This window comes from Ammospiza nelsoni, chromosome 14 (assembly GCF_027579445.1).
Source record: "Ammospiza nelsoni isolate bAmmNel1 chromosome 14, bAmmNel1.pri, whole genome shotgun sequence".
NCBI lineage: Eukaryota > Metazoa > Chordata > Aves > Passeriformes > Passerellidae > Ammospiza > Ammospiza nelsoni.
In genome coordinates, this window is record NC_080646.1 from 11,556,071 (window position 1) to 11,569,725 (window position 13,655).

The 13,655-nt window shown below is 40.4% G+C and overlaps 1 protein-coding gene across 3 annotated transcripts in view; it reads left to right on the top strand.

The window, feature by feature from the left end:
• Positions 1-11,998: 11,998 nt before the first annotated feature.
• Positions 11,999-13,655, top strand: part of DMXL2 (Dmx like 2) — a 47,545-nt gene continuing 45,888 nt past the window's right edge. For all 3 annotated transcript variants that reach the window (XM_059482563.1, XM_059482564.1, XM_059482565.1), the window contains exon 1: positions 11,999-12,184. In XM_059482563.1, coding sequence (XP_059338546.1) covers positions 12,098-12,184 — 87 coding nt within the window. In that variant the 5' untranslated portion in view covers positions 11,999-12,097. The remainder of the gene's footprint in view (positions 12,185-13,655) is intronic.

Genomic DNA, 13,655 nt, shown 5'->3' on the forward strand with positions numbered 1-13,655 from the left:
ACAAAAAAAATCAACCTTTTAAAATTGTTTCCACTATAAAAAAGGATATAGTTTCTGCCAGAGTAGAAATGTATTTAACATTCAGTTTTCCAAGTGCAATACTAAATAAATCCTTTGTTTCTGAATTGGAAGGATCAGCTGTGAAAACATCACTTCAAATATAAAACTACTGAGATCAAGTTTATCATTGCAGTTTAAGGACTTCCTTTTCTCATTAGTAATTCTGATTTTTATTCCCTTTGATCTGTTCAGTCTGAAAAAAGTAGAGCATCACCCATTTCCTTGATTCTTGAAAACTGATTATTATTTTAAATTAATCAATTTTTACTTATTTTTCACAATCATTCTAATGATACATTAAGCATAAGAAATAAAAAGAATGTTATGCTCACAACAATGCACCTCAGTGTAGTTTTATGTCATCACCAGCAGCTCCATTTGTCCCTTACATCATTCCAAAGTAGTCCCATCCACATGAAAGCTACATGCTGACTGAGAGGAGACACAATGCTTCGTTCCCTTTCCTCTCCTATTCTGTGATTTCATTTTAACAGCTGATGGCAGACAAGCAACATGGTAGGGTCAGAGCAACACAAATGTAACGTATGTGTACACCAACCATTTCTGAATGTTACTGCTTCCCCTGCCACAGTGCCATGACACTGGAACATCCAGCACGTGTCCCTCACTCCAAGAAACCTTGCAAGATGACACAAACAGAAGCATCTGGTCAAAATAAAGCACAGATAAGTTAACAAAGTTATCCTGCAATTTTGTCCATACTTATGTTTTTCATTAGCCATTATAGTATGTTGGCTATGTTTCTATCAAAGAGGAAGAGATACATATGTATGTATAAAGAAAACAGAGATAGATATTTGAATGGCATTTCTAGGAGATGGGGAATGATCCCAAAGTGATGTAAGCAGAGCTCAATCAAATACAACAAAGTGGTACCACTGCACATCCACTAAGTCCTAAAATTCACTGTGGTACAGGTTCTTTACAAATACACTTTTCTTCATTAGTGTATGAAAAATGATCCTCTGGGATCAGAAAAAAGGCTTCAAAACTGAAGGCTCTCTGGCATCAGTCCATTCCAAAAGAGCAAAAAATCAGATACTTCTGGAAAGAAAGAGAGCTAAAAGCCTGACTTGTACTAATAGAGAAAGCTGAAGATCTTGTCTCCCTCTTGAGAATAGTAAGTTTTCAATATAGGAAGCCCAATTCCTAAACAGTGATTCTGACTATTTAAGTTGCAAGACCCTTGTATATTCTATGGGTATCATACTCTTTCACTGTTATGGATGGGAGGGGAGAGGGTCTGCAGCCATCTATGTCCCTAGATATTTCCTTTAACTTAAAAAAGCTTATAAAATGTCTCAAAGGCTTCTGCTGTGTCTCTCTAGACATGCATTCTGTCAGTATAAGTCCTTCCTGAAACACAATGTTATGTGAGGTTGCCTCTGAGGATGCTTAGTCATTTTTCCAACAAAGCTACCAAAGCATTCCTTGGGAAGTTATTCTGATCTATTTTACAAGATTACTACTTACTAATTACTAGCAAGGAGAGGCAGATAAAAATTTTGGGACACTAATATAGAAATTAAAGAATAAATGTTTGAGAACAGAATAACTGAGAATTAAGCACACAAAAAGGCTGGTTTGTGGGTGTTTTGGCTAGCACAAATTGTCAGAATACCACCTTGCATATCTTGTTCTCTAAGAGTTAGTAGAGGAAAAGAATCCAGCATTTTTCCAGCCTCCACCCCTTCCTTTTTATTCTTCTAGTAGATATTCCATTCCTAGGCTAATCTTCCTGCTGCTTGTTCATTTATGGAGAGGGGAGGATTTAATGAAAGTTAAATTCTCCTTTGATCAGTTACCGTAATAATAAGATAAAGAAAAATTTAGTGATTTTTTCTTTTAGGAGACATGTTAGGTATTTGAAATCAAAAACATAAGGTCTGCTGAACTCTGAGATGGAAATACAAGGGAAAAGAATTTTCAATCACATCTCACTGAGCAAAGTAACCAGCCTAAAAAGCTTCATGAGGTATTTCTTATGTCCAGCCTCACATCTGGTGAGACCAGTGGTGGTTTCTACCACTGACTGGACCAATGACTCAGAGGCTCCTCTGTTGCCATGACAAATATTTTACCAAATGAATCACAGAACTTACTCACAGCTAACGCCATCTGGCAGAGCTCTGAAACTCTGGTGGTTGTACTACCCTGTGGATACAACCCTTGCTAAATACAGTACCAAAGACTTTTTCCCTTCCCTCTACATCCAGGTAGCAACTGAAGAAGTTTCTGAGCTATGGAAAAACAACATTACAAACACACCTGCATATTTTTGCTGCTTTTTGCAATAAATGCACTGTCCTTGCAAATTAAAAAGAAAAATAAAAAATAAAAAACACCAAAACCTAACAAATTATTCACACTGTCTGCACTGGCTCGTCATTTTTTCTCCCACTCCCATCTGTTCAGTTTCACTCAGCTGGAAACAAGAGAAAAAGCCAACAACATTCAGCCACTCTGTTCCTTGGGAGCTGGAGCAGTCAAGAGACAGGAGTTTTAAAATGGAGTCCTATTGCAGATATGTTTTTAAAGTGCATTGACAAATTATACATACATTGGAAATATGTCTTTTACTACCAAAAAAATTACAAATTGTATTGTCAGGTGAACAGGCCTGTAAAATGACCACACAAAAATGCATATAACACCATAATTCCCTTAGGCCTTTGGGTTCTATAATGCAAAAGATATAAACCCATAAACATCTTTCATTAATTAAAAAAAATATTAGAGTTCATTTTAGTCACAGCAGTTGGAAGTGGAAAGTATTCCTGGTGTTTTTCCAGCATCAGATCCCAGGTTTCCTAAGTTACCCACTTTTTGGGGGTGGGAGGAAATTACATTTCAAATAGTTCAGCATCTAGTATTCAAAATAATAAAAATAATTATTATTTCACATTTCTTTGAGGTTTTGAATTCCTGTTCAATAGTTGTTCTGGTTTATTTCTCTATAAAATGTTTCCATTTTCTTCAGAAGAGAGATTCCACTCAACAGCCAGGTCTGTAAATTTACCTTCTTGCATTGGTACAACTGCACAAATGGAGAATTTACACTGGTGCTAGAGGTCTAAGCACCCAAGCATCAAATTAAGCTGTACAAACCATAATAAATAGACTGCAAAGTAGATGATTTATATCTACAGCCTTTCTTGGGGATGGCAAGACCAAACAATCCAATCATTTGTAGTGCTGATCCAACTCTCGTAAGCATCTCTCCTTTTCAACATTATACGCATTTATTTAGTACCAAGACATAATGGAAATAATTAATCTTTGTGTTGGAACCAGGCCCAGTACCAGAACAAAATGGAAACCACTTTGCTGCTTTTGAGCTTGTGAGCATTACTTTGCCACAAAGCAGGCCAAATCCAAGGTTTACCTAATCCACTGCTTTCAGGAGCAGAAGTTGAACCATGGTGTTTTCTTACCAGTAAAAAACTGTTGGAACAGACAGAAGTTCATCCTGGGTGTCTCCTGCTCCATGGATCCCCAGAAAGAACAGGCAGAAGGTCAGATATACCAACTATTCTTCTCATTGCCAGCAAAATACTGACAGATTCTCTAGCTAAGTGAAAGCTGATGACTTCAAAACAGATTAACAAGGCACAAAGAAGCGTCAGGATAGAGAAAAATCAGAGAGCATTTGAAAATCAGAATCTAATTCTTACAGATATCACACACTGTGCATGAGATCTTTTAGCACAGTTCAGTAGCCCAGCACAGCTGGTGCCCAAACAGCTCTTTGCAATAGTGTCTGACACCAAGTCTGAGACCCTCTACAAACAGACCACACCACAGACTTACTTGGGTTGCCCAGCCAGTACTAAAAATAAAAATGTTTTAAATAGGTTATTTGGCCAAGAATAACTGTAAACACCCATCACTAACAAACACAACAGTAATTGTAATTACTCTATTTGATTTGCTTAACACTAAAGATGAAAATATAGATTGATAACAATGACTACAAGGTTATTCTGAAATGATCCCTTGTGGTTACCTCATCAATAAGATATAAAAAGTACTCTATGATCCACATAAAGTGCTTGTCCTGCTGCTTTAATTACTGCAATCATGCATTTGCTGGAACTGAGGAAAAATTTTAAAAAACCAATGTTGATGAGATATAGAAAAAAGTATTATTTACTTAGCAGAAGCTCCTTCATCTAAATTTGCAATATCCATGGAATATGGATAAAGTACTGTGAATAAAGACACAACCTGAATTCAGAGATAATAAACATCCAGAGAAAAAACAAAATAAAGTTTTCCCACAAGTTTTAACATAAGCAAAATGATACCATTTTCTGCTTCTCTTAATGTAGCAAATCTCTGTGAACAGATGGTAGCAGATCTGTGTGATGCAGTGGGCAGCATTTCCATATCACGCTGCTGGCAAATATCACCACCATTTAACTCATTTATTCCTGTGCACACCCTCACAACACATGGACACATTGCTACCTGGCAGAGGTGCTCAGCACCTACCATTTGAGAGTACTTAGTGCTCAGGTCTGGCTTGTCTCTGTATCGTACGTGATGAACAGCCAGCTTTTTCATCACTCCTTCAACAATCACAAAATTAACACTGCCCTCTGCTTTTCAGGCAAAGCAGATAACCCAAATTCAGCCGGTCTAGGTTAGACAAAAAAACCCTGAGGTCAAAAAAACCAGCTGGTCTATGCTTTAGGCTGGTGGAACAAGAGGAGCCCCTTCTGTGAGATGTGAGTGCAGTGAATAAAGCCTGTCCATGGCTGCCACCTCCTTAGTCCCCTTCATACTGCCCTGCCACGGACCTTGTGACATCAACCTTCTCTTTAACAGCATCACTTCCACTAACTGCAGGCACTGACATCCATTCCTCTCCTGGGCCAGACTTTCACCAGTTTTACCAACAGTGGGTGCCTAAATAAACTGTCTTCTTTATGCTGTCCAGAACTTCCTCAATATATACAAGGGACTTCAGCATTTGTTTAAACCGAGTTAGGGAATTCTGGAGCTTAGGAAGACAGAAAGGGGAAAAAGGGAAAGCAACGGGAGGGTGGGACATGAATCCGGAAAGCACAACAAAATCTCAAGGAAATATACATAAATTTAAGAAAACCCGTACTCTTCCCAGCAATCAATTAACTGGCAAAATTATTTGCTTATTTAGGCCCAGATTTCACCCTTTATTTTGCCCTAAGGTATATGACTGGATAGCAGAGAGCACTTGCAGTGTATTTGCTGCAGAACATAATTAACCATGGCCAGCATTACATTCACTTCTCATATCCTGCGTGCAGCTGTAGGATGAAGAGAATGTCTTCCACAAGCACACATCTTTATTACAATCTCAGCATTGTCTGCAAGAGCAGAACACACAGTTCACATCCCAAAATAACCCTAGAGATTCTCAGTACTATATAATATGAAGAGTCACACAAATTTCTCTTTTACATGTACTGCAGCATCCTGCAGATCAGTTTGATCCAATGTGTTGACACAGGAACCAACAATCCTCAACTGCACTGAAAGGCTCCAGTTAGAAAACTCTACAGACCTCTCACATTCTCTGGAGAGAAGTTACATAAAACTTAGTTGTTGCACATATAATCATCTTCAGAAAATGTTTATGGTCAACAGTTACTTGCTTTTCATTATTTATTACAAGTAATACAAATCCCAAATAATTCAGTCACCAGTTTGAAACTATGAAGGCGATAGAGCTTTGCATATCACCTGTCAAACTTACTGCTACCTCTGAGAAACCTTACATGATTCATTATTTATTTTAGGAACTGAATACATAGATAGCACTTTGTTCTCAAGCTATCCTCCATAGATGCCATTTTTAGAATACAGCATATACCTTAAATATTAAGGTATTTTAAAATGCTCTTTATGTACTATTGCAAGAAATTTTCAAAGGCTTTTCTATGGACACAAATTATGAGCAGGTGTTAAACCAAGATCAGCTGCAAGGCTGTCAAATTGCAGTGGGGGGGTGTATGGAATTTTAAAAATATTTTTAATTTTCCATTTTCCAGAAGACACTGTATTTTCAACTTTTTACTCTGATTGGGAGGTGGAAGATGTGGAGGATATCAGACTTTCACACAGCCCCAGTTATTATTAACTATGTGGTCTGGTTTATATCCCCGGTCAATTTAGTCAATTAGCCATAAGAAACTCCCTCAACATCTCAAATTTCCACACTAAGAAAAGCTGAGGATATGCCTCAGAGTTATGATAGCGAGCTGGAATATTGATAACTACTTCACTTCAAGTGATTCACATCTGTCCTGACAGACTGGCTGGAAATGCATAAAGCAAATAAAATACTTGTGGTCTCCAAATTACCCACAGCAAACACATTCATATCGCCCAAGCCACAGCCCATAGAGATAAATTGCACTGCTGAGCTCAGCACAAGAAAATGCCATTGAGTTAATTAGCAATTGTTCAGCTTGAGAGTTTATGCAAGAGACAGGAGTACTTCAGAGTTAATGATTAGAGCCTCAAAATACCAAACTAAACCCAACAACCGGCACAGAGTGCTTCAGTTACACCTGTCACATGTTGCACAGGGGGCATATTCAATCTTATTTTGCACACTTCTTTTTGTAATACATTCCCTGCACAGACAGGAAAACAGTGAGACGTTCCAGGGGGCACTCTGGAAGACCTAGCTAAGTACTCAACATAAGGTGTTGATTTCCAAAGCCTCCACTGAGCATCTAAAGAACAAAACAAATAAACAGTGTGGATACTTTTTCCACTCTTCTTCCTTACCAAATGCAAACATACCTTTAAAGACAGCATTTATCGGGTTTTAATATTGCAAACAGAAGAATATAATAAGAGGCTCACAGTGACTTTCAGCAGCTAAATGCACATGATTGCACATGTTATTTGCATCATCAGTTCAAAGGAAACAAAACTGACAGCTATAATGTTACAAACTTGGTTGGTTTTACTCCAATTAAAAAACCCATACTACAATCTTCACAACCATGGGTAACATTACAACAGCCTTAAGGTAGTTAAGGTCTTACCAAAAGTGAGTATTGAAAATGTTGGATTAGGATGCATTCAGGTACTTGCAGAAAATGTTAGGCAAAAAGCCCACAGCATGCAAACAAGTAGATCTGCATGTTGTGTCAAAAACAGCCTATATAGGTGCCAGGAAAACTCAAGAACAGTACCATATGGAAAGCTAAAAGAAAAGAGCAGAGGAGAAAAATCCCACCCTTACAGATTCCTAATAACACTTATAAAAGTGAGAAGGCATCCATAACAGGGCACCTTGAAGTTAAAGAAATGCCCAGTACAAGAGCTACCAAAAAAACCCACAAATCTGAACTCATAAGAAGCTTTTCACATGTCAGCCCAAAATATTTTGGCTAAAGTTTCTCACAAGGGGATTTAAATACAAGCCTTTTTCAGCAGCATTATTCCTGTGATGCTTGTGAAACTGCTGGTGTTGAAGACCTGAGTGTGCTTGAAAACAGTCATTAGAAATTCATAACTGGAATCATCTTTTGGGGTCCACCAGTTCCTGGATGGGAATTTGCTCTGTAAATTCATGCAACACCTTTTATTACCTCCTTAAGGACAGAAACATCTGCCTCTGAAATGAAGAATTGAAATCCTGAATAGAATATGACTCAGAATGTATCTGGGATTTGTTTTGTGTTTTTTGTTCCCCAATGGAAGGGCCAGGGAAAATTCCCAAAATATCTTTTATAAATACCTAGTGCCATGAGAAAACTCAGTCTGAATGCTTGTTTATGTATTAGCAAAGTTATTAGTGTGTAATTGACAATAAAATTTGTCATTCTATTAAGTCATCTTTTAGAGTGGAGGATAAAGTACATGCTGCATGAGCTAATGCACTTGAATGAATTACATGTGGTCATTTGTGACTTCATTGGAGGGATTCTGTTTTCCAGTTGTTTGGAAGTCATATTGAAAGGCAGGATACACAAATGAAGAGAACTGAAAGGGAGCAGAGCACTAACTATTCTACTTGAAGAAAAATATTTACATTGAAATAACAGTGCCACCTACTATATATTAGGATCCCAATGCTCTGAAAATTATTCTGACCACATTTGTTCAATAAAAGGTTCATGAAATATCTCTATAGGACACATATTTAACAGCAAGCACATGAATAAATTCAGCCAACAAAACTAGTTAACACTTAATCCTGTCAATAAAATCCAGTCATACCATATATCACTATTAGAAGTAATTTATGTTTACTCCATCTCTATTTTCTTAACATCTAAGTAGTTACAACTGAAAAATTGCCAAGTAACTCAATTCTATTTTTTTTCTTCTTTAAAATTGTATTTGTGGGTGTTTGTGGAAATTTGTAGACAAGAAGGGTTCAGAGAGGGAAATATGTGCAAAATATGCACTGCCAAAAGTGTTCAGCATTTAGATACCCCTAGGGAAGCAAGACTATCTGTTACCACGAACTCTAACAAAAAGAAGAAGCAAAAGCTGTGTTGTAGCAAGGTCTTTCCAGAGTACAGTAGAAATGACCACCCCTCTCAGGTGAATGAATGCCTTTAAGGCCTTCTAGAGAAACACACAGAGAATGAACAACAGAAATAAACAACAGTTTACATATTAAGATCATTCTGGACACAATCTTGTTCAAGCAGTAATAACAAAGGTGGAGAAAAAGAACACATTGCAGCTGAAAAATTAATAGCAGAGAACAGATGTCACAACTTATAGATTTAAGTACAGGATTTTCTCCAGGCTAACACCTGAATTTGTGTTCTAGAGAAAAACCAACACGTAGCTATTAAAGAGAGAAAAATACACTTTGTTCAAGTCTATCCAGTGAAGATTTGAGATAACCATTAAGAATCATGAGGAATATATTCAGAGAATCATAAAAATATAGTGCTCAGAGTCTCTCTTGCTTGTGGAATGGTAAAGGCTTTCAGAACCACAAACCCAACTAAGGGGCTGAAACAGGGGATGTTCTTCAAATTTCAAGATACCAAGGCAGCACTTCACCTTTGCAATAAAAAGCAGTCTCACATACATATTTATCTGGCATAATGCCTCTTACGAGTGTTTTTGTTTTTTTTTTCTCTAAGCTGACCTCACTGTGAAACCTTTTGAAATTTCTGCCTTCCCATTAAACATCCCACCTTTTGCCAAAAGCAAAACATTTCTCCTAGCTTTTACCCCTAAGCAAAACTAGAAAAGTTGTTAGATTTCTTTTTACATAATAATGGCTTCTATATAGAAACATATTTACTTCTGATTACTTTCCTTAGCTAAGTGAAAATTCTGCTCCCTATAGCAAACAGAAGCAGTTATTTCTCCATAGCACCCATGTAGTTCAGAGTTTGCTCTCTAAATTTGGATTCCTTTCCTCTGCCTCCCTCTCTCTCTGGAAGCAGCAGAAAAGATGACTGAAGCCTCAGCCTTGTAACACCTCTAGACCTGGAGAAGCAACAGGCAAAGCTGACAGTCACCCACATTCCTGATGCAGACAGCCTCGAGAGGTCACCCAACTCATCCTGCCAGACCAAGGCAGGAACAAAGCACTCCCAGCATTCCTAACACCTGCTTAAAACACCACCTAAAGCAGCTCCAGCTGTACCTTATTAGCATGAATTAAACAGACCTGCTGATTGCATGCAGCTGACACTGTCCTGAGGCGCTGGAAGCTCTCTTCTCACAAAGTCAAGCCAAAATAGGGAATTCCTGGGCAAACAGACTCCAGCAGAAGGACTGCAGGAACTTTTGTTTAGAGCTAAAAAGAAAATAAAGTCATAGAATAAAGCAACAAGAATAAAGCAACAATAATTAAAGGGGAAATTAAAAGATTGAAGGCCCCTTACATATCTTTACTATTATTTTACGTTTTATATATGCATATATATATATATATATATATATATATATGTGTGTGTACATGGGAGAGAGTGTTTCATGGTCTCAGGTATAGAAATCACAGTCACACAGACAAAAAATTACTTTAATGTGAGGCATTTAAGTCTCCAATAAGGAAGAATGATTTCAGGTGGGTAAAACATTCTGTCAGCAAAACTCAGATGAAAATATTTGCTTTCAGGAAGAATGTGGAGGCCTTATCTGCAGAGACTTGCAGATTGACTCTTGCTCAAAGTTCTGTGCACAGAGGTAGCCACATTTACTCAGCCACAAGAGCTGCAGTCAGTCTTACTCTCATCAGGAAAACTGAACTAAAAACCAAAAGTCTGCCTCATCATGTCTGTACCTAGCAAGACTGAACCAATCATGCAGGTACTCAGCTTTCTGTGAAGACTTCAGGCCACCACAACCAGGAAAACCCTTTCCTTTAGATCACGCTGTTCATTACAGCTGCCAATCCAAAAGCCAGCTGCCCTTTTTAGGCATTAGCTGGATTTCATTCTGCTCATTAAAACAAACAAACAAACAAACATCTTAAGCAAAAAAAAAAGCCACACCAAGGACTTTTTGCCTTTAAGTCCTGTTGCAGGAATTAAAAAAAAAAATCTCACTCATAATAGAAATCAGTTGTAAATGACATATCTTATGTGGAAGAGCTTTCAATTAGAAAAGTTATGGAATAGTGAGATGAAGCACACGAACATTAGATAGTGTTTTCACATTTAACCAGGTCAACTGAAGATCTAAATGTTTTTTTTTCCTTTTTCCCTTTCACCTCAGCTAGAGAGACAGTGGCCTTTTTAAAGGGATTGCCTCTAACAAGCATGGAAGTAGACAAAATCTGAAGTGTTTTCTTAAGAATGTTTTTTCCATCCCAATGTAACTTGACTTCGTGTTTATTTACCTCTACACTTTGAGCAGCATTTCATTCATGTGGTATGGCATGTACACTTTTAAGAAGCAGTACAAGTAAGATGAATCTTGTAGTCTTGTCTCAGGCAATACTGCCATAGACTTTAAAGGAGTGGGAGCTTTGCAGCTTCAATTATTAACGACAGAGAGGCCACTCTATTGACCTAGGACTGAAAAACAGAGAATTTTCCTTATCTCATTACACACAACACACAGAGTATTTTTATTCTCTCAGTCAGAGTTTAGAATCCCTTCCAAGATGTTTCCAGGATCCAGTGTTCTCTACACCTCTGAGACAGAGAAGGACAGTCATACTCAAAGGCATACTCGTTTCCAAGAGTGTTTGGTGGTTATTACAAACAAAGCAGCAAAAGCCTGGCCGTGTTTTCTGTGAGGCGCACGAAATTCAACTGAACACGTTAACCAAAGTCCCCTCACTGCGGGCACGTCCCGGCCCCGCTGCGGGCAGTGCTGGAACGACGCTGGTGCATTCCCGAGAGCATCCCAAGCTCTCTGGGAGATGACCAAACGAGAGGATTCTCTAAGGAAACCAACCAATCCACTCTCAGAAGCACTATATATATACACAGATGTGTGTGTGTGTGTGTGTGTGTGTGTATGTGTACGTCTAACTACCGAGCGGCAGCCGTGCGAGCCGTGCGGCAGCGCGCCCGCACCTGCCGGGCTGAGGACAAGGCTTCCCCTGGGCGCCCCGCCCGCCGCGCTCCCGGGACACGCCTCCCGCCGCCCCGGGCCGTGCTCCGCATCTCCGCCGCCGCAGCCGTGCTGCCGTGCCTGCCGCCCGAGAGGCGAGTGGGGCCCGCTCACCTCCCGGCGCCGCCGCGTCCGTGCCCGCTCCGGGCCGGCCCTCGCTCCTCACGGCACCGACTCCTGCCCACCCCCCCCGTACCGGCCTCGCGCGCGCCCTTCACAACCCCCCCTCCAGTCCAGTCCGGCCCAGCCCCGCCCCGCCCCGCCCGCGGGCACGCGCACAGCCGGGCCCGCCCCCCGCGCGCGCAGAGGGCGGTGCCCACGCGCGCGCGCCTCACCTGATCCGAGCGCTGCCCGGCGCGTGCGCCGCCGCGCGCGCCCCCCTCCCGCTCCCCCCTTGCCGGCCCTCGCGCGCGCGCCCGCGGAGCCATCCGGGTCCCGGCGGCGCGGCGGGGCCGGGGCCGGGGCCGGGGCCGCGATGCATCTGCACCAGGTGCTGACCGGCGCCGTGAACCCCGGCGACAACGGCTACTCCGTGGGCAGCGTGCAGGACACCCCCTTCACGGTAACGGGCGCCGCGGCCGGCCTGGGCCCGGCGGGCGCGGGCCCGGGGACAGCGGAGGGAGGGGATCCTGGCGGGCGGGGGGCGCTGCGGGACCGGCGGGTCTGGGGGCGGCCGGGGATCGCCTGGCAGCGCCCCGTGCTCTGTATCAACCGGGGAACCCCCCGGTGGGTGTGCTCGGATTTCGCTGGGCCCTTCTGTCTGTCTTTATTTTTTAATTTTTTATAATATATTTTTGTGTATGTTCATATCTTATCTGCACAGCGCACACAGTCAGTTGCACTGGGGCTCTGACGAAGCCCGCCCGCTACTGAGGAGCGTCTGCCTTCCATTACTGAGCCTTAACACATAAATTAAAAATTAAAACACCAATTTGTCAAATGCTCCTCTCAAACTGGAAAAGAAACAGGAAAAGATGATAAAGAGACACACTAAGTGAATTTCAAGAGCCCCGTAGTGTATAAAACAATCTGATTCTCATTCACAGGCTATTTTTGTTTATTGTCAATTTCTAATGTTAGTTTCACTCCGTTAGGTTACGTGTGCTTGGTATGCTTTGATTTTGGTCAGTGATCAGTTTCTGCAGTGTTTTCCTGCTGCCATATAATCGGTATCTTATTCTTTAGGTGTTACTTGTCTTACTGCATTTTATATTAACAAGATTATCCCAGGCACAAACCAGTTCCAAACAAAATGATGCAGAACATCCTTTCTAGTGTAAGATGAATGTCAGCAGACTCGTGAAACATTTAAAGCTTGCAGTGAATTATCACCAATGTCTTATTTCAGTAATGAATGCTAGAGATCCTTAAGAAATAAAAGGTGCCATGTTTGTCTTTATTTTCCTCGTTCTGCTGCTATGCAGCCATACTGCTATTAAAGGGACCTCTTTTACTTTTGATTTTTATATAAGTCATTTACTCACATTCACATTCTAATGTGTTCCTTTTTACAATGGCAATTTGAAAAGTCAATTATGCAACATAACTTTATGCCCATTCTTGTCATAGCTTTGATAACATCAGTAATGAATTATAATGTTTATTGTGGTTTCTACAAGAATTTTCCAAGAGCAAAGGTAGCACCTTCCAAAATGATGCAGGATTGTTTGGTAGGATTTAAATTATGGAACTATAAATAACAGACCACACTGTTTTTCTGGCTGCTGTATCCAATATTTTTGTAATAGAGCAAACAAGGAGCTAAAGAGATAAGTATGCTTTAATAAATGTATCTTATGGACTTCCATAGCTGTAACTTTCTTCTGTGTTTTTTCTTCATTCTCTGTATTCATGGTACTATTTCCTGTTCTTTTAGGCCTTGATCCTAGAGTAAACTGTACAGGTAAAAACTACCTGCAAACAGGCAGTTTGAGGTCTTATATCCAGATTCTTAGGAAATTGGTTACCTGTGTGACTTAGTAGAACCATAATCTACCATTGACTGCAGGCAGTTCATTAGTGCCTAACCTCAA